This window comes from Oxyura jamaicensis, chromosome 24, assembly GCF_011077185.1.
Source record: "Oxyura jamaicensis isolate SHBP4307 breed ruddy duck chromosome 24, BPBGC_Ojam_1.0, whole genome shotgun sequence".
NCBI lineage: Eukaryota > Metazoa > Chordata > Aves > Anseriformes > Anatidae > Oxyura > Oxyura jamaicensis.
The window spans coordinates 1,830,261-1,850,452 of NC_048916.1; the positions used below are offsets into that span (position 1 = coordinate 1,830,261).

General features: G+C 43.8%; 1 protein-coding gene across 5 annotated transcripts in view; it reads right to left on the reverse strand.

Moving 5' to 3' along the window:
- APLP2 (amyloid beta precursor like protein 2) overlaps positions 1-20,192 on the reverse strand; it is a 47,978-nt gene that overhangs the window by 18,777 nt on the left and 9,009 nt on the right. For all 5 annotated transcript variants that reach the window (XM_035345929.1, XM_035345930.1, XM_035345927.1 and 2 more), the window contains 3 exons: positions 5,563-5,736; positions 4,283-4,412; positions 642-754 (listed from right to left, as the gene is read on the reverse strand). In XM_035345929.1, coding sequence (XP_035201820.1) covers positions 642-754; positions 4,283-4,412; positions 5,563-5,736 — 417 coding nt within the window. Of the gene's footprint in view, positions 1-641; positions 755-4,282; positions 4,413-5,562; positions 5,737-20,192 lie in introns of those variants that run through there.

Genomic DNA, 20,192 nt, shown 5'->3' on the forward strand with positions numbered 1-20,192 from the left:
TAAACACTGTGCTGCTCTTTCTACAAAACAGAAAACATGTATATTTAGTCACGATCTTGTTTTTATTACTCCCAGCTGAATTAGGTGTGCAGAGAATTTACAACATGTTCACAAGTCAGATAAAACAAACAAAAACATCAAAAAAACCCAAGGGCTAGATTTATTCTAAGAAGATAATCCATCTCTTATGTAAAACCTCCACTAATCGTCACAACATAACTCACATTACACTCCAAACCAAATCCCCAGCAGCACCACTACCACCATTAATGCAAAATGTGCAAGAAAATCACAAAACATCCTACGACCACAGAGGCACTCCACCCTGGGGAAAAGGATGAGCCACTGGTTAGTGATATGTTCCAGGGACCTGATTTCAATTCCTAGCTCCATCCTAAATATGATCTTCAGCAAGCTACTTAGGACAGCTTTTCAGGAGTGAAAAGTAACTCAGCTAGCTAAACACTTTTTTAAGTCATTTGAGTTCTTTTAAACATTTTTTTCATTTCTCTCTGCCTCAGTCCATAGACTGCAACATGGGAATTTGAGACCCCAGAGATAAACACTGTTATGCTCCAGTACTCCAAGCATCTGAATAGACAGATCCAGAGGAAATATTATTGCCAAAGCAGCTCAGTTACCTCTTTTGCTACTGTGTGCCAGTGCTGATGACTTTCACACACATCCATCCGCTCCTTGTGGAAGAATCGGCACTTCTCTGGGACCAGCAGGACATCACTTACAAATTCGCCCACTGAAAAACAAGAAATGCCCACAGGACAGTGAACAAGAGTCCATTTGTCCCATCACAAATGTTCTGCTTCAAACAGAAAACAAAGCCAGTATCGGAGGTGCCCAAAGTACACTGCTGTTAGTGCCTTTAAGGTCCGCCTAAGGCATATTCTTCATGGACACAGCAGCTATCTATGCTAATTTAGTGGAAAATCAGAGCCTCAGAGTTTCCAAAATGAAAACAAGAGAAGGGGCCAATGGCTGAAACATTATGCAAAGCCTAAGGCTGAACTGAAGGCGAATTTTACGATGCAAGTCAATGAGTAGTTGTTCAAGGAACAGGCAGGATTGACTGAAGCAATTTCATGCAAATCTTTGAAAACATTGCATCTGCATACGGAAGTTTTCAAACCACTTAATCACCAATTTCTAAATGAGCTGTATCAAACCAAAGCCAGTTCATGCTGCCTGGTGCTGTAACCGCCTGGAAATTTTTATGTGCCACGAGCGTTATCTATGTTTTCAGTATCTGGGTATCCGAGTTCATCTTATTTGTTTTGTTTTTCAACAGTTCCCAGCTGGCTTAGTGCGGGATCAACTGCAGCACATTCCCCAGCTCGGACAGCCCTAACCAAAACACAGAGGACTGCAAAATAAAAGCCATACAGACCAGAAAAACGGAGTAAAACCAAGACTCAGCAAATACACCGCATTCCAGCATTTAGATAGCCACAACCTCACCAACGTGATGAAGTCTTGGCACAATCTTAAAACCAGACTTTTGCTTTTGAGGAAGGAGGGAAACAAAGATAACCAGCCTGGCCTACAGCTTTTATTTCACTTGGACTTCATAGCTGTTTAAGTTAAATATCCACCACAGCTCAGTTTAGTACCAGCACATGTCAAATCAGTATCAGAACTACATAAGCATTACTTTCTGTTCTTACTCCAGAAGTCCTAATAGACATTGTCACTAGAATGCAAAATACTCATTTTTCTCAGAGTTCAGATTCTTCTCTGCAGATTTGAATGCTGCTTCTAGTAATTTTAAAATAAATAAATACTTTTTTATACTTTTTATACCTAAAAAGACTAAGAGAAGGTCTTCAGTCCAAGTGTTTCACAGCAATATACGTGGCACACCTGACTGGCAGCTTTAGGAATACTTCATTACATTGGAGAAAAGTTCTTTCTTTTTTTTCCCCCCCCCGGAGTCTCCAGAGAGCAGAATTTCTTGTCCAACCAGCCTTCAACATTACCTTTTTAGAAGAAATTTCATATATTGAGTGACCCATTTTAATGTGTCCCATTAGTGAAGATACTGAAGGCTCATGAACACTTCTGTGCTCTACATACAGAAGTCAAAATAGAGTTTGGGGACAGATTATCTTGTGACAATCATAAGATAATGAAATCAGCTAGCATTCATCACCCCTTTTAAATTGGTTTAATTTAAAAATAGACATAATAGAGAAATGCTATTTTCCCCTATTTTCTTCTGTGAAAGCAAGCCAGATACAATTTCGAGTTAATAATCTCTTCTCCTTCCCTCTCACAAGAGGTTGGTGGAAAGTTTCTGATCCAAAAAAAATGGACAAAACTTTAAAATCAAGAGTCTGGGGTTCTGGGGTCTGAAGTCAGAAGATTCAAACTGATTAGAAACAGTAATGAGTAATAAACAAGAGACACAGAAACAGTCGTTTCTAGTTGCACTGAGTCCTGGCATGAGAGACACGGAAGGTTTTCTCAATTCGGCTTATAATTGGAAAACCATTAAACACACCTTCCCCATTCATGACCACGACTAATAAAAAAACAATCCTCTCGCTTTTAAAATCAGAGTAGCCAGAAGACGTGTTTCCATGCCACCTAGCAGCTTGGCCAGAACTGTCAGCAGTTTGTCTTTTCACACCTCACCAAGCTCAGCCCTACTCCCATCATCCTATTGTTACCTTTATTTTACAGTTCAGTGAGAGTGCTAATGGGTTCTCCTCTCCCCCCTTCGCCTTTGAAATACAAAAGAGCTTTCACTGGTGGTTGAGAGGCAGGAGAAGGTTAAACACGGCAGGACAGCAAGATCCTATCCCAGGATAGTCTGCGTTAATGTAGCAAGGAAGACACCAGCAGAAACAAGAACAAAAAATGCTGTTGGAATATTATATTTTTTTTAAAAAAAAAGCATGCGTACCCCAGAAGCACACATCACACATTTACAACAAGCAATGTGCAGACTGATAAAGGCAATGAAAATGCATTTTATGGACTGACTTGCAACTCAGATCTTAAAAACAGAAGTTGCCTTACTTTGCCTTTACTTACAAAGGCTGAGCCTTGCGAGTCAAGAGCACTGTGAAAAATGACACTAATAAAAACCTTTAACAGTTTTATACTTAACACATTTTAGGGCAGTGTCACTAAAATCAGCTTAATTGTCAGCTGAAGAATAGGCTTGGGGGAGGATTATTTTTAAAAGAGATGACTTGTTATAAATCCAGAGATCTTGCTTTTATCCTTATTTCCATTAGCAGTACTACTCAGTATATTCAGCTGGGTTCGGCTGCTTCTCAAACCTGAATTTCCACATCTGTAAAGAGAAGCATCTTTCTCCCAGGATGTAACCATACAAATTTTTTGTGAAGTGCTTTGTGATCATCTAGTGGAAGGTATTACATACAGGAGAAGAGTACCTATACGGTTCTGCAGATTTGGTTGTGCTCTCTCAGGACAAACCACATGCTAACCTGAGATACATCTACAAGTTACGGAAACCGGTTCCCACTGACTGCTCCCAGCCATCAGATTCTCCAAGACTGCATGAGACTTTTTGCAAACTGATAAACAAGCCTTTTCCAGTGGATAACTGAGAAGAGATTCAGCCAGCTGAGACAAAGCTTACTGCTAAGGACACATGCAGCACAGCAGTGGCAGTCCCAACCTGCAGGTCAAAAGCTGCCAGGTAAACAAGCTGAACATGTTGCCTGATTCGAGTGGGTGGACAGACTCTGGAAAGTACAGTGAAACCCATCACCATTTATCTAATATTCTTTCACAGTTCAAAGTAGGGACATGGGATACAGCTGCAAGAAGCAGGGCCTCTTTGAAGCAGCTAAGTTTAAATATAGTTGTTGGAATAGAATAGAGATCTCTTGCCAAGACCAAAGCAGGAAGCCTGAACACTATGAGCATTTAAGTCTCCAAGGCAACAAAATATTAAAGCTCCACAAAAATAGGATCAGAGTATTAAATCCCAATGTCTTTGTGATACTCAAATACAATAGCCTTCAGGTTTTTATGGCAGTTGCAGAGAGAATGGGGATTTCTTTTTCACGCCAGGCACCATTATTCCAGCACAGCTGTTATCAAGCTGTCGATCTGTTGGAGAAAGGCAGAGTTCCATCTTGTGGAAATAAAAACATTTGACTGGAAGTTGGATGTGGAAATGGCAACCTGATACGAGAGCAGCTCTGTAAACTCAGTTGTTCCCCAAGAAGCCAGAAGGCAATCCTTTACTCCCCCACAGGAACACACGAAAAGCACATCGTGTACTCACCCAGGCACTTGTAGGGCACAACAATATGAGTGTGGTCCTTGCACTGCTTCTTCCCCCTCTTGCACCAGCTGTCGATGCTGACAGGCTGATTGGCTTCCACGACATTTGTAATCTGAAGGTCTGGATACATCTGTTTAAAAAGACCCACGTAGACTTACTCCCAGAAAGCACAAAGAATGTGCAAAGTGGCTCCTAACCAGCAGTAGCAAGGCTGACTGTTTAAACAAGAATGTGCAAATGTGCACATGGATACACATTCTCTTCTGGATCAAGCTTACAACAGCTGAAGACATAAAAAAAAAGCCCCCAGCTGTTTGTCACACAGAGCATCAACAGAACATGTCACCACTCCTTCACAGGCAGCAGGAGGAAGCCTGGTTAGAGGCAGGAGCTCAGCACTGAGGTGTTTGGCTCTGACAGCAGCGGAGGAGGAATATCCTCACCTGTTCCCTTCTGGCTGGTGCAATACCCTCCGGAAGAGGGCAATCACCAATAGGATTAATAACATCTTCAGACTGTCTCAGCATTTGTCAAGCTAATATGCTCCTACCTCCTCAGGTTTCCTTATGCCTGCTCCATTTATAATGTATTAATATGATCCCTACGTTCTGCTCAAGTTCTCAAGTCTGGACGCTGATTTATATTTAGGCTTCCGCTATGTGAACATCAGCCTTGTAAAACAGTTTTGAAAGTTTTCCAGTCCAGACATGGTGTGCTCTATCACCTTCCCATTAAAACACAAAACATTCCTTGTGGTATTTTACATGCCTGTTACCTCCGAGGAATAATTAAAGACATTTATCAAGGCCAATATGCTGCAGTATCTGGAGCACATTGAAAGGAGATTAAGGCCTTTACAATAAAGCATGAAGAACCTAAAAATACTGCCAACATTTTGATGAAAATATTTTTCTAATATTCTGGCTGTTCTGAACACATCACCAATAACAACGCAACCACATTCCGATTCCAATAGGCATCGGATTCCCTTTTTGCAGACACAGAGCAGATGCTGCTCTAACTAGCTCAGAGGTACCTCCCTGACTTACAGACCAAGGACCTGGGGCAGCCTCAGCTGATCTACATCAGATGTAGCTCCTAAATCCCACTGCGGCGTCCCTCCTGCCCTTACTGGGCAGTAAGGCAGCAGGACCATTCAGGGAAAATTGCTAGTCAAACATAAGATACTCTCTTGAAGGGCTGTTTTGCTATTGACTGGCTAAATTCAAACCCAACTCCTCAGTAGCAGTGAATACGCAGGATCACACAGCAATCCTCACCTCCTGGCAGTACTGCAGAATCTCTTCCTTTCTTCCAAAGCAGCTCTTGGTCCCAGAAGTGTCAGGTTCCCATTTCCCAGTCTGGATATTCACATGCATATTTAGCTTCCCACAGAACATGGCAATTTGAGGCTCTGCCACCGCAAACCCTGTCCCAGCATTGGCTGCGAGTGCCTGTGAAGGCAAACAGAAAGAAAACACTTATTGCTTTATCTGATAGAAAGCAGAACAAGTCAAAAGAACCAGAAAGGCTCTGGCATCTACTCAGAGAGCTCCCACTTAATCCAGAGCATCAGTGGAGCCTTGCAAATGTATTTTGTAACCATATCCCTTAAAGCCAGTGGGCCCACACCAAGTTTCCACCAGCAATGTATTTGTTTTCCCAAACTCTATTTTTATTATTGCAACAACAGCTTACCAAAAGCAAAGAGTAATTCACACTTAAAGGTTGTGCCCACAAAAGCTAAAACAGATGTCTGAAGAACTTAAAAGGGCTCCTTTCCGTCCCCAGCATAGAGAGATAAATAACTAATATCATTAACTCTTGGCATGAACTCCTCTGAGGCTACCAGTATTGCTACTGCTAATAAAATAATTACTTCCCACTTCAGGAGGCTGGCTCAGACTTTCAAGCCATGTGTTTTTCCAGAAATCTTCAAATATCTGGGATGGAAGCACCTAGCTTTCTTGCCCAAACATACGAGTAAAGATGACTTCTGCTGAATCAGAGAAATGGAGCTGTTGCAACCGACTCCTCAAAGCCTGCTGCCTCCCGTTCTGATGCATATTCCATGCACTCCCCACCTGGCCCCAGCAGACTGAGAGCACAGGACAAAAACCCGACAAGACAGACCCACGTCCGGGTCAAGCTGCAGACCGATCGATGAAAACAAGGTCAGCTTCCCTTTCTGAAATCCTGCTGGCTAACCAAAGGAAGAACAAGGGATTTAAATTAAATTGCAGAGGTGGGGGGTTTCTGAAAGGCTGAGGTTGTGCTCAGAGTTGAACGTCCTCTCCCCGTGTAACTGAAAACCCTGTGAGCAACAACAAACCAACCCACGGCATGAACTCCCACCTCGAAAGCTCTTCCAAGTGTTTTGGGGGAGTGAAATCCATTTCAGCTGCTTCAGACAAGGCAGATGAGAAACAGCAAGACACAGGCTTCAGGGCACCACTGCCCCTAAGCCTCTGCTCCTCTGGAGGCAGCACCACCCAAGGCCACCAGTCCTGCCTTCAGATGTAACCTTTCAAGCACTCAAAAACACGTACATTTCTGCAGGCACTGCTCGTTCCCGATGGCCTGCAGATCCTCATCAACTTATACTGACATGTGTATGCTCACAGCAAGTATAAAAGTGACCAAGAGATGATTTCAACCCGATAACCCTGTGTGCAGCTCCTGGTTGCTGGATATTGGCAAAAAATTAACTCCCTTGTGATTAGCCCACTTCCCCCCCCTCCCCTTTCACACACAAGCGCTGCCTGCAGATAAGGCACTCGGGATCATGGCCTGCTTAGTGCTGAGCACGTGGCTGTGCTCAGGGGGTATGACCAACCCGAGGTACAAAAGCACAGATTCATGCCTTACCTTCAGAAAAATTACCCCTTGAGTTTTAAGGACTATTCAACAGCACGTCGCCTGTAGGAGAAACATTCACGGAGAAGCGGTTCCTGTTTACCCTAACCCCTTCTGCCAACAGACACTCGTGAGAGCAAATTTTAGCACAGATCACGAAGTAATAAAATATTGAACTATATCTAAGATACCAGTATCGATGCTGCAGTAACAAGCTGCTTCCAAGTTCAAAGCACCGCTCGCTTCTCTGCGTTTAGCACAGCTGAACCTGAAGGCCTCCTCCTGGCTGCAGCCTTTCAGCTCTGTGCTGACAGCGGAGAAGCATCCCTTCTGCCCCTAAGATTGGTATCAAGCAACAGTTTTGCTAAAACCAGCAAATTTTACTTGCTGTCTCTTAAGTCAAAGGCCTAGGAGTTACAATGCACAGAATGAACGCATCCGAATTTGCATGACATCCCAGCTCTTCCAACAGAGAGGTAACTCGCTGGCTTGCTCCTTAAGAGGCTTGGAAAGGGCCAAGCTCTGGGTCCTCCCCGGCTCTCCATCAGGTCTTAGAGGGAGTACAAGAGGCAGAAGTTAAAGGGCAAAACCTTCACTTGTTATTCTTTTGTCTTTTGACCTCCTGGAGTACGGAGTAACCACGATAAAAGCTACAGACTCCTCCAACGGGAGAATAACACCACATCATGCTACCTAGACAGCAGCACCAGGAGCACAGCGAGAAGCCAGTTAGGCATTTCACGTCTAGGAGGATCGATAAATAGGCTGAGGCTTTGGTAACAGGGCACAGTGCCTTTGTTCCTTCAGAAATCATTTAACCAACACGTGTTTCTGACAGATGCTGACCGGCACCATGCAGCAAAACCCAGGCTCTTGCTCTGCCTTCCTCGCTGCCCTATTGTGCCAGAAGAAAAAGGCAAGTGGAGAATGATCCTTTGTAACTCTATCAAAACACACGCACGCAAACTTGCAAGAGGGCCTTTTTATCTCTCTGCAAACAAACACCGCTTTGGTACCAACAACCGCTTTCCAGAGAAAGCACAAGACTTGACATGTTAAAGGAAACAAGCCACAACAAAACTTTGCTTTATGACAACACCACAACTGCATCCAGGATTCGAGCTGAATTCTGAAAAAAAAAAAAAAAAAAAGAAATGCAAGATCCAGTATGCGCACAGCATTAGCCCTTGTAAGAAGAATACGGGGCATCAAAAGCGAATAAAATGTACGTGTTAGGAATGGTTTGGACATCATTAGCACAGCCTGTGCCTGGAAGTTCTCTTCTTCAGAAGAAACGTCACAAGTGTGCAGCAAAAGAGGGTCAGTGCATAAGCAGGAGAGGTGCGGGTCCCATCTGGAGGCAGAAACATCCCTAAGTAATCCCCTCACAACCGCTCTTGCCTGAGCAGAGCCCCTGTTCAAACACATACCAAGCTCCTGAAATCATGCCCACCCCGTATTTACATACTGCTGTTAGCTGCTGTTTATTTTTGCTGTCTCTCCGGCTTGACACCTCGGCACTGTGGCAAAGGTATCATTCCTCCTCCTGGATCGTTCAAATAGTTTGCATATCAGTAGAGGGCTGTTGCTGTAGCTACCAGAACATGCCAAACCCCAATTCGCAGCTGAACAAACGAGACTAATTACCTGCTTGATTTCATCGCTTTTAATCAAATGGAAGAATCTTGTCTTGAATCACACAGTTGAGTAAATTAATGAACTTTGTACAGAGGTTGAATCTTTAACCCCAGGGTCTGCAAGGTAAGATTTTTGAGTAATGGGCTTCAGTTTTTCTCCACTAACAATCCACTCCAGCCACTAAACACATCACTTACTTCATTTAGCATTTTATCTCATTCTACCTGTAATGGCAGAGCACAGCTCAACAAACCCCTTTAACACTGCCACTCGAGGGAAGAAAGCCACCTACAAGAGTTTTTGGGGCAAAGACCTTTTCTGTTGCCCCCACAATTGCCTTCAGCATACCAAAAATAAAAGCTAATCATTTGGGCTGACCAGGCTTGAAGCTTGTTACCCAACACTCCAGCATTATTTTGCAAAAGGAGGGTTGGGGAACACACAAAGGAGAAGGAAGCTCAAGGCTGAAACTGCCCTTGGCTAAGCTGCTGTATTTCAAGAGAATTCACCCATTCCACATTGCAGAGGGATGAAGAAACTGAAAGCACGTTTCTCCCTGGGAATTTCCCAGCCATAAATGGAAGCAGCCACCTCTCTTGGTGCGAGGGAGCGAGTACTAAATCCCTTAAATAAGCAGGCTGACAGCCTGGGAGGGGCACCATGCACAACGAGGAGAGCTCACCCAGCGGTGCACATCCTCCGTGAGCACTCCTTCGGTGGCTGTTACCCTGTGAATACATACCCGTTCGCGATGACTGCTATTTGGGAAACGACTGTTACATAAACCATCACTTTCCTTGCTAGCACTTGAATTTACAGAACGATTCATGATAAATTTCACTCTGCCTTTTGGTATAATTCTGTAATCCAGTTTGCTTTCCAAGACCAGAAAAGCATTTGATTCCATAAACACATAAATCTCTGGCCAGTTAATGTCAGTTAAATTCCTCACCCTGTCATGCAGGGCCTGATTTACAGTCCTGAAACACTGGAATTCAGACATCTAAATCTTCTTCTCTGATGGAAGCATCTCTGCCTAAGCATCCAGTCTTTCATTTACTCCTAACCTCTACAATCCTGGGACAGTGGCTTTCAAAAGTGGGTTTTACCCATCCAGAGGCTTAGGCTCTGTATTCTAAAAAGGGTCACACCTTTTTTACCCCTCTAAGTATCTACTATCTCAAATGAGAAACTCGAGACTTAGAATCAAGTCTGGAAAGAAAGACAACTTGTTAAATCGAATCGGTCTTCAGAGCTGGTTCATCACGTGGCTGAGCGATGGCCCAAAAGAGGCACCTGTGTGGGGTGAAGAAGAAACCATCCTGCTGCTCCTGGAGAACTTGCCGGCTTCCCTTTGCCAGAGCAAGGTAAAACTGAAGCCTCTAGTTACCTCGTCAGGCACGTCTCAGTAAGTTAAGAATTTCTCGGAAACGCTGTGTGCAAAGTGACTGCTGTGTGCATCTTTTTGATTTTCTGCTTTCAAGACTTTCAAAGCCTTCCCTCTCATCTTCCCTCTCATTCTTCTAGGAGAGAACTCTAATTAATTGCAAAATGCTTTTGTAATTTAAATTAAATTGGAGGTTCACAATGTGCCTCTAAGGTACAACAGGTGACTAAAAACTGGCACGGCCCAAACTCCAGCATTAAATTCGTAAGCTGAACATCACGAGGAAGGAGTTTTATAGATGGATGCCATCTTGGTAGCATCACTGCTGTCTGCAAGGCTTTGACCAACTCCAGGAAACAATTCTGATCCACGAGGCTGGGAAAAACAGCAGCCCGAGAGAATTATTTTAACCTGCAAAACAATTTTGCACCTTCACTAGAGCATCTCAACACTCTCGTAGCGGATGCAGTCCTTTAATCTCTTATATCATTCTGAATTCCAGCCACAAACAACAGAGGGTATGGGAACACCCAGCAGTGCCTCTTTCAATCCACACTGAAACAAACATTAAAAAATAGCCATTTTCCTTTGCCGTAGATTTCCAGGATCTGCTAAACCTCATCACAACGCAGCGTATTGAGCAGGCTGGCTATTCTGCTCACTATCAAATGCTATTCAGGAAAGCCTTCTGGCATGCTGCTGGGGGCTTCAGAATACAGGCGGCTGGAGTTTCTTTTTTGAGCTTTCCTAATAGCACAGATATCTGCAAAACGTCAGATGTAACTACATTCTGAATTTTCTCTGAGGTTAAACATTAGAGTAACCTCGCTATCTGATCAGATTAGCCAGAATAGGCGTCTTTATTCCAGCAGAAGCAGAGTGGACAGGAGCTGAGCAGGATATCTGAGATTCACTTCTTATTTATGCTACAGAGTTCACGTAGCATATTGCTTCCAGAGAAACACTAGGAATACACAGTATGGAAAATCCTGGTCTCCCTGCCAGCGTGCACAGGGCAAACAATTGACAATGCAACAGACAACTCCCTTTGTTTCGAGCTCACTTTACATTTAGGCTTCCTCTGCAGGAACACAAGCAGATGCTTTAAAACTGAAACTTCAGCCTCCAGGATTCCCAGGCTGCTGAGGAGACCTCCAAGTGTGAACTGCATCAACAGCGGCCAGAGAACACAGACCGATACGTGCCGGGGACGTTCCTGGCCTTGTAAGAAAATGCACAGCCCTTTGCAGCATTGTCCACGGGGTCAGATCAGATTTCCTGCTCGGTAGAGTTAAATATTCCACAACTGTTTGCTGCTGCGCCGACAAGAAATGCCAGACTGTACATTGAAAGATTACTTGCACTGTTTATTTTTAATTAAGTAAAGCTTCTCAAAAGAAAGACTGCTTACTAAATCATAATGTACATGAGGTACAAACCAACATGCAATCCAGCACAGACCCTATCCAGATAAATTTCACTTCCCACCTTTATTTAATTAAAGAAAAAAAAAAAAAAAAGCTTTTCTTGATTTCATTAAAAAGAATACATCTCCCATTCTGTCTGCAGTGTAACACAGGGGTGTCAGCACTGCAGCTCTTCCCAGGCCTACGGAATAACCACAGATACAGGGAATACAAACTGAACTTCCTCAAGACCACTGAGGAATTTTAATAGCTCCTTTGACACAAAAATGAGTCCTGCTACCTTACAAGCCTTCCTTCCTGCAAGCACAGTCCTTGATGACCACTACTTCTAAATGTGTGTTATGACTTTCTGCCCCTTCCTCGGCTGAAACTCAGCACACACTTTGTGCAGGGACCTGACTGCTTGTAATCCCCGTGTTTCTGCTGTCTCTGGGGCAGACATGGGGATCCCTCCTTCCATAAGCAGAGGCCAGTCCTTTACAAAACGAAAGGCTCAAGAAGAGGTGCTGCACTCAGCAACTTCACCACTGCAGTCTGATGCGAAGCGTTGGGCTGGAGCTCTAGGGAGGAGGGGGAGGAGGAGGAGAAGACCCCATCTGGAATTTGGAGCTGAGCCCCTCAGTCTCCAGCACTGCACAGCCCTTAAACCTTATATTCATCGCCTTGAGTCTCACCTGCTAATGAACAGTTTATGGCAAGCTAGGATTCAGGAAGTCAACACTTGGATTAAAAACCGAGGGAAGTTGGCAAAGGGATTTTATGCACAAGAACTTCTAAACAGAATATTTGAAATTCCCGTATATTTGGATTTATAACTTGTAAACATGAGCAGAGCCTTCAATTTGTGCTTCAGATGGTGTTCCACGCTTTGTTTTCCTTAGCTTCTCTTCCTGCTTTTATTCAGCAGATAGGTGGCTTGCACCCAGGAAGGCTAATGAATGTCTGACACAGCAGGCAGTAAATCTACAGACTAGCAGCTCATCCTAGTTCTATTGCTTTATTTTTTTTTAAATTGCTGATAATTACAATAATGCACGTGGGCAGGGGTCCAAGACAGGAAGAATTATTGTCTGCAGGCAGATCTGGTGTGAGCTGATAATACCAGCCTGTGTTTGCTTTTGAATTTAAATGGCAGAAATCTCAGTAAAGCAGTCTTTGGCTTACTTTAACTTGCTAGAAGGGGCGGCATTCTCATCGGCTCGTCCTTTATTGACTTTTGTGGTAGAGAATCCTGCACCAGCCAAAAACTGGAAACCAATGCAGGAGCTGCAGCGCTGGCCTGGGTGCAGTTTATATTTAGATCCCTGCTGTCGGTGGCTAACATGCAGCCTTGGACGCTCGGAAGTTCAGTGACAATAACCCATGCGCTTTCGGATGTGCTGACAGCAGCTGTAGCACCGTAAAGGCCCAAACAACGCTGAAGCCTGGAGCATTTTCCACTGCTTCTGCACCTTCCTCCGCCTTTCCACAGAGGAAGGGGGAGATTCCACGGACTTGTGACTCACGGGCAGCCTTTCTGCCCTTGGAATTTGTACTAATTACACAGCAGATTATCCGCCGCGCCCCCCCCCCCCAGTCTATCATCATGCTCCACAAACCAAGCCTGGGTGAGTCACCGGGCAGATAATCTGCTGTCAGACATCTGCGCCGTTCAGATAGGGGAAGCGGCACTGCAGGCAGCGCGGCTCGTCGCAGGGAGCAGCGATCCCACCCAGCAAAGCCAGGATTCGGGGCAGGCCCGGCTCCCCGAGGCCGGTTGTGTAACACAGCTGCCCTTAGCATCATCTCTTCTAGCCCTGGAGAGGCAAAGTTCAGAGCGACTCGGCTGGAACGTTCCCCGAGCAAACGGCACTGCACCCAGAGCCACGGCCTTTAAACAGGCTAATTGGTAGGCCTCAAGCTTTCAGCACTACGGCTTGTGTGTTACGACTGCAGCCAGAACAGCTTCCCACAGAGCTATCCGACAAATACAGGGCGTGGAGAAGAGGTGGGCAGCACTGTGACCCCGCCAGTGGCCCGAAGGCAGCTCACAGGAGGGTCCGGACATGTGAAATTGGTCGAGCTGCCTTCCACCAGGCACAAGGGCCCCAAGGACAAGCTTCATGCAAACTGCTCGATGCTGCACTCACGGCCACCTCCTGCCTTTTTGCAGCAAAACACAGCAACGGGGCTATTTAAAGTGCCTTTTTCTGGAGCGATTCTAAGTCGTATCACAGCACACGCAGGCGGGACCTATTTATTACTGGGCTAAACTGAGGCACAAAGTCAAGTGACTCGCCTAAGGTCAGCCGTCAGTGGGCACAGGCTGAGATTAATCCTCAGCCCCTCCTTGCTCCAATCTGTGCCATCATACTGCCTTGCACAGCAAGACTAATTACTGCTTTCCCACTTGAATTATTTGGGCATGTGAACCACAGAGACTCAAGATGTCCTGTTATCTTGCCAGTAAATGAAAGCTTCGGTGCAAGTTTCTGTTTTCACATACACTAAAAACCTAGGAAAGAAGAAGGCCGTGGGGAACACAGCACATGGCTGCAAGCAGAACCCTGTACTGGTTTTTAGAGAACCGGGTTGGAGATGGATTGCAAAAACTAGGAGATGTCTAAGAGCATGCAGATGGGAAGTCCTAAAGCCTGCTCTCAAAGGCCACAAAGTGACCAGGACAACTTTGCCTCCTTGGACAACTGGAAGACTGCAAAAACTGCAAAATACTGTGCAAGAATAGCGGCCACAGTTTAATCCTGTTTCACTTTATTTAGGGGGAAAAAAAAGCACTTAAGTCTCTTTTCAGATCTAAATTTCATTACTGAGCTGGCTGCTAGCACGGACTATTACCGTTAATAGCATAAAAGCTTCACTGACACCAGCACTACATGAGGAGTATTGAGACATGCTATTTTATAAGGAACTTCTTTGCACAGTTTAATAATGAATCCTTTCCATCTTAAGGCACTTTAGCCGTATAAGAGTTAGTGAATATAAACCACAGGAGTAACTAGGATGCAGAGGTTCCGTAATACACAGGAAAGTACAGTTCCAAAATCTTTCATCACTTCAAAACAGAATGTTCATTCCAAAAGTAACTTCCAGACCGATGCTCATCACGAATCGCACCCACACACTTGTCCAAGTTTTCCTAGTGGACAAAACTGGCAGAAAGGAGACCGAGAGAAGAATTTATTGTCACCAGGCAAGCAAAAGCTAACAATTAAACTACTGATCCAAATTAATCTAGCATTGCAGAGGAAAAATAAACTGTAAAAAAATCAACACAAATATTTGTTTTAGAGACCTCAGCAGCTCACTGGGAGCTTCACAAAAAAGCCTGCAGAGGAGACCACTGCAGGAACCTGTGGTTTCTCAGCCTAACCATGCTCCTCACCACTCAGATGTCACGAGATAACAAGGCTGCACAGATTGTGTTTTTATCTGCAACACAAATATCCAAGAAGCCAGCAGGAAATTGAAGAGCGTATTTTAATAGAGCATCAAGAATTTGAAGTGGCAAGGAAAAATACCTGGGAAAAAAAATGCAAGATAAAGGGAAGATAAGCGGGAAGTTTGCAGTGCAGGCTTATGTTGGTTTCAGCCATTTGTGAGCTCAAGTTTACCTCCCTTTATGGAGGTCGTTCAGCATCACAGAATGGCTATTTGCGTGCACAGACTGCAGTTGTTTTGGAACATGATAAAATGCTTACTTGGTATCTTAAAGTCCTGCAATTAGGTGACAAGTTAACTTCCTTTGGCACGCAGGAATAATTCCACAGGAATTGCTCTCACCACACTGAAGCTCTGCAGGTTGTGCTACTCGCTTTCCACCCCCAAATTCACAATCTTCTGAAAAACACATTAATTGGTAATCCTGACATACAAACAGTCTGGATGAAACTTGAAAACTGGAAGGGGAAATCATGAGGTTTTTAAGTGCTGGCTGTCCAAGCCACTCTAATGACCATCTTTTGAGAATAGGAAACCCACGGCTCAAATACGGGGCTGCTCTCAACTTTGCAGTTGCTCCCCGAGCTTTGCCTATTACTTGCTGATCCAGACCAAAATCAACATGTTACCAAACTAATTACGGAACAGCCTTGCTGTTTTTCAGCGTCCAAACGGAGGGTATATTTATACTTAAAACTTTTTTAAGTTCTGTCAAAGGTAGGGGTTAATTCTATAAATTACAGGCCTGTGAGAGTAAGTCAGCAGTTAGCAGATATTACTGAGATGGGGTAAATTAGCTCTTATGAAATATATTTAGAAAATAATGCAAATTGGGATCTTAAAACAAAAACAACTCCCCACATGCCTTCCCACACACCTCTTCCTCCTACTGTTATTTATTCTAAGAACTGCTTATAGCTGAGCATCTTTCATGCAGCACCTTGTAGCAGTGCTCGCATACAAAACAAAATCCTTTAAGAATATTTAATGTGCAGGGGCGTAGAAGGCAGCACTTTAAAAATCTCTGTATTTGCTGCTTAAAGATTCCCACACTGATATTCTCAAGTTTATTCAGCTACAGTAAATAACCGTTTTTTTTTCTTGAAGACAAAACCTCAATGCCCTAAGAAAGTTTAGTTTGCACTTAAGCTGCTCATTAGGAAAAGTTCCTACCACTTATGGGTAAAAAAAAAAAACAGGCAAAAGAATTACTTTAGCAAACCCATCTCAACTTCTCACATAAAAACAGCCCTTCAGTTTTCCTGACTGCAGTTATTTTTGATCCCAGTAAACAGCAACAAAACTGATGAAAGGCTGCCAGCTTCCTTCCCCTAATGCTGGCAAACTGGAGTTCAGCAAACAAGCATGCAAGAGCAGAGCTGTGTGTCGGGTTTTTAGTTTTTTTGCTGTTTGTTTGTTTAAAATAAAAGTCAAACACTTAAGTAGCAAAAAGGCTGAAGAGCAGGAAGACGGCTTGGAGCAACACAGCTCAATTCCAGCAGCCAGATAGGGGAAGTTTGTTTATTTCTACATTTGTCACCCCAGAGCCAAACATCTCTGAAGCATCCCATTCCTAATGGCAGAATTTAGGCTGGAATCTCACAACTTTCTTCTTTCAAAGTGCAGTATAAAACGGGAACGTCAGCCCTAAAGCTCCCACCCCCAGATTCAGCAATCTAACACAAGAGAGGGGTCAAATGGCAAGGAGCCTTTTGAAGTACCCCTGAAGTTTTGTCAGCTGCTGGGTCACAGAAAGTGAAGAAAGGACCTCAGTAATGGCTTAATGGATTTCCATCTTTTACTCTTTAAAAGCAATCCTGACTAATTTAGTAGCATTTTATTTCTAAAGCATTAATTTATCAGCTGGGGTTTAATAGTCACAACGTCATATCGCAGCTAAGCCAGCATACGGAAACTCTAATGGACGTTTTAAACAGCTCCTTTAAGGGAAGCAACAGACCCCTGCTTAGAGTAACTGCTTAATGCTATTAGAAAATTAAGCAGTAATTTATAGCACAGACTAAAGCTGGCTAGGTTCAGATTCCCTTTACTGATTTTGCTGATCCAGAAAGTAAAACTAGTTCAACAGAAGTTAGCACAGAGCCTCAAATACATCAAGGCTGCTGTTCTGCAAGAGTTAATGGAGTTTGCATGTTGCACAAGCACACCTGACCTCCATGGTTTTACAGGTCTTGGGTCTACTGAGCTCTATCAGATTGTGAAGCATTACAAGGAGACAAACAAAATGGGAGAACTGACTTTCATGTATGATAAAATGAGATTTCAGCTTTTGTTATCAATTTCCTCCTGCTTTCAGCAGGAAGAAGGAACTCACTGTACACCAATATCCTATTTCTTCAAAGTTTCCTTAAGCACTTTCTACAATTTTTCAAGGTAGGTGTTAGAGAGCAGTGCTTTTTTTTTTTTTTTTTAATTTGAGCTGCAATTAAATACAAGATGGGTGGAAGAAGTGGTTAGATACTGCAGCTGCATACTTCTGCTGCTTAGCTCTTGGACAATTTTTTAAGAAATATGACACTTCAGTGAGGTCTTCCAGCATAAAACCATTATGAGCCAAAAGCTTTATTACAAAGCTGGAAGCAAAACCACCCATTCCACATCAGTGGATGGAATTTCAAATTACCCTTTGAAAAAGAATGGGCAGAACAGTTTCAGCCCATCTAGTTATGCCTTCAGGAACAGCAGGCAATATACACTGAGAATTTCCATCGCCTCCAGAGAAGTTCCTCTTCAAGGTCGCCAACAGGAAGCACTTTTTTTTTTTTCCCCCAGAATACACCATTTAACCCTCTGTACAATCTGACCATTTGTTTGGCCTAAAGACTTAGCATCCTCCAGCTGCAGGAACAGCAAAGAAAAACTTCAAGCTGTCTTGCCATGAACACAATCCCCAACAATTCTGTTTCCAAGTAGCCTTGGAAAAGGCTATTAGCAGGAAGGGGCCTTTTACTTTTTCTTGCAGAAACTTTTTTGCCTGCTCAGATGCTCCTGTCCAACACTTGAGTGCATTTATCTCTGCTGAGAGCCAACAGAAAGATATAAAAGGTCGGCTGTCACAAGCAAGTTTTACTTTCTTTGACCCTACAAGCAGATATGGACAGCAATAGAAATGCTGACTTAACAGATAAATCCCATCACTAGGACGGCGATTGGAGGGAAGATTGATCTGCGTATTGATGCAATAGGCCACTCACCATTTTCCTAGCCATAGGCTGAGTAGCTTCAATAGAGTTTTCTCAAAGTCAAAGGCTGAAAATGTTGCACAAAGTTCTCACCCCTGGGAGCGGTGGTTTTGTTTTTCATTAGTTGACTTCAGACATGGCCCAACAGGGCTTTTTGTAACTCAGACACACGGCTGTGCGAGTATCTCAGCAGCAGCCTCGCCACAATGAGGCAAATCACTGTGGTGGATTTGCCCTATGGAACGTATTCAGATGCCTCACATCGTAAGAAATCAGCCCTTGAGAAAGAGCTGTGTTGAAATAGTAGCTTGATGATGCAATAGCACCAGGCAGCCTGAAACGTCTCATTCTAATACCCTTATTTTGGATAAATAAAAACCCTTGTGGGCCCTAATGAGTTCCTTCCAGCCTATGTCTCAATGAGGCTGCCTCTCCATGCAGCCTTCAGCTAACTTATCAAACTAACCAGCAGTGGTCCCTATGCTGGTTGAATTCGTGTCATGAGCTTGGGAACAGTGAGAAGATTCTGAGAATACTGCACTGAGAAATTTTCTGTCTGATCACAAGTACACACCAGTTGGAGAGGAGGAAAATGGACAGAAAAAAGCTCCCGTGTTGAGGCTGCATAGCAATCCTAAAGCCTGGACAGCAGCAACGAACGGCCTAACAGCAGAGCTGCACAACTCCAGTTCAGGCTGATCCCTGTGTTTTGACAGTTATACATGTCCATGAAAGGGTCAGGGATATTAGCACAGCAGCTGGAATACCAAACAGTCCTCTTCTTTGGGGCCACTCTTTGTTCCCAAGGTTAGTTCTCATCACTCCAGGACTTATCCTAACAACTAACCTACCGCTAAGCACACAATTTTAAGTTTCATTCAGGAGGCTGGGTACTTCGGAGGGGCTCCAACTATCCATTCATATACAGAAGAAAAAAAAGCAGTCTTTGTGCAAACACCAACAGACCAAGTGTTTCTGTATGCAAACTCAGCACCAGTTTCATCCTTCAGCAACATAAGCATTTTAAATTCAGCAAGAGACGTTCACATCCTGACACGTCCCGATGGATTGCACCACTCTGGCATGTTCAGTCTGTGTCTTTATTTCGTACTTTATATGACACGTGACGCGTTTCACAGCTTAAAGGCTGTTTTGATCCTCTTCATCACTGAACAATGTCATCTTAAATGGGAGGTAGGTACATATTGTTACGTGGATGCTGCTCAGAGAGGTATTTGAAGAGATATTCCACGCCCCAGAAGTCCTTCCAAAGCACATACTATGAAGCAAAAACCTCTGCTTTACAGATGTGGAGTATTTAAGCTATCTGCTATAAAGAGTTAAAAATGACCGGCCCCCTGTTGTGGCCTGAGAAGCAGCTTACAGGCAGGTCAGGAGAACTGTCTTAAAGTAGTGGCAAAGTACCTCAAAGCCAAAACCTTTGGAATTGCTGCTGGAAGTTCAGCTACAAACAGCTGTGCACGTCCTAGACAGTCAACTTCGCTGCCAGCAGTAGCTAAATGTTTGTTATGCCCTCGGTTTTACCAACAAGATAGATTTAATAATCACAGACTATTAAATGCAATAACAGAACAGTTTGAGTACAGCTATCAGCCACTTGCATAGTGAGGAATAACGATTTAACTTTTTGCAAAAATCTTTAGAAAGATAGTGACAGGAAATACAAAAAGCCAAATTGAAACCAAGGGCAACAAGGCAAATGAAGTAAAGTCACCGTTTCTTTTGCCTGAAGAAAAAGGCCATTTATAGTCTTAGCAAGCAGTACTCTCAGTCCTTCTCTTCCACAGTACACATGAAGCTTGCAGCCCAAGGTCTGTGGGTATCTTCACAGCATGCTTCTCTGGAGCAACCAGTTCAGCTGTTTGCACACACCTAACTAACAAGTACGCCGCTGGCCTTTTCAGAGCTCTAATACCCTTGAAAAACATCAGCAGCTATTA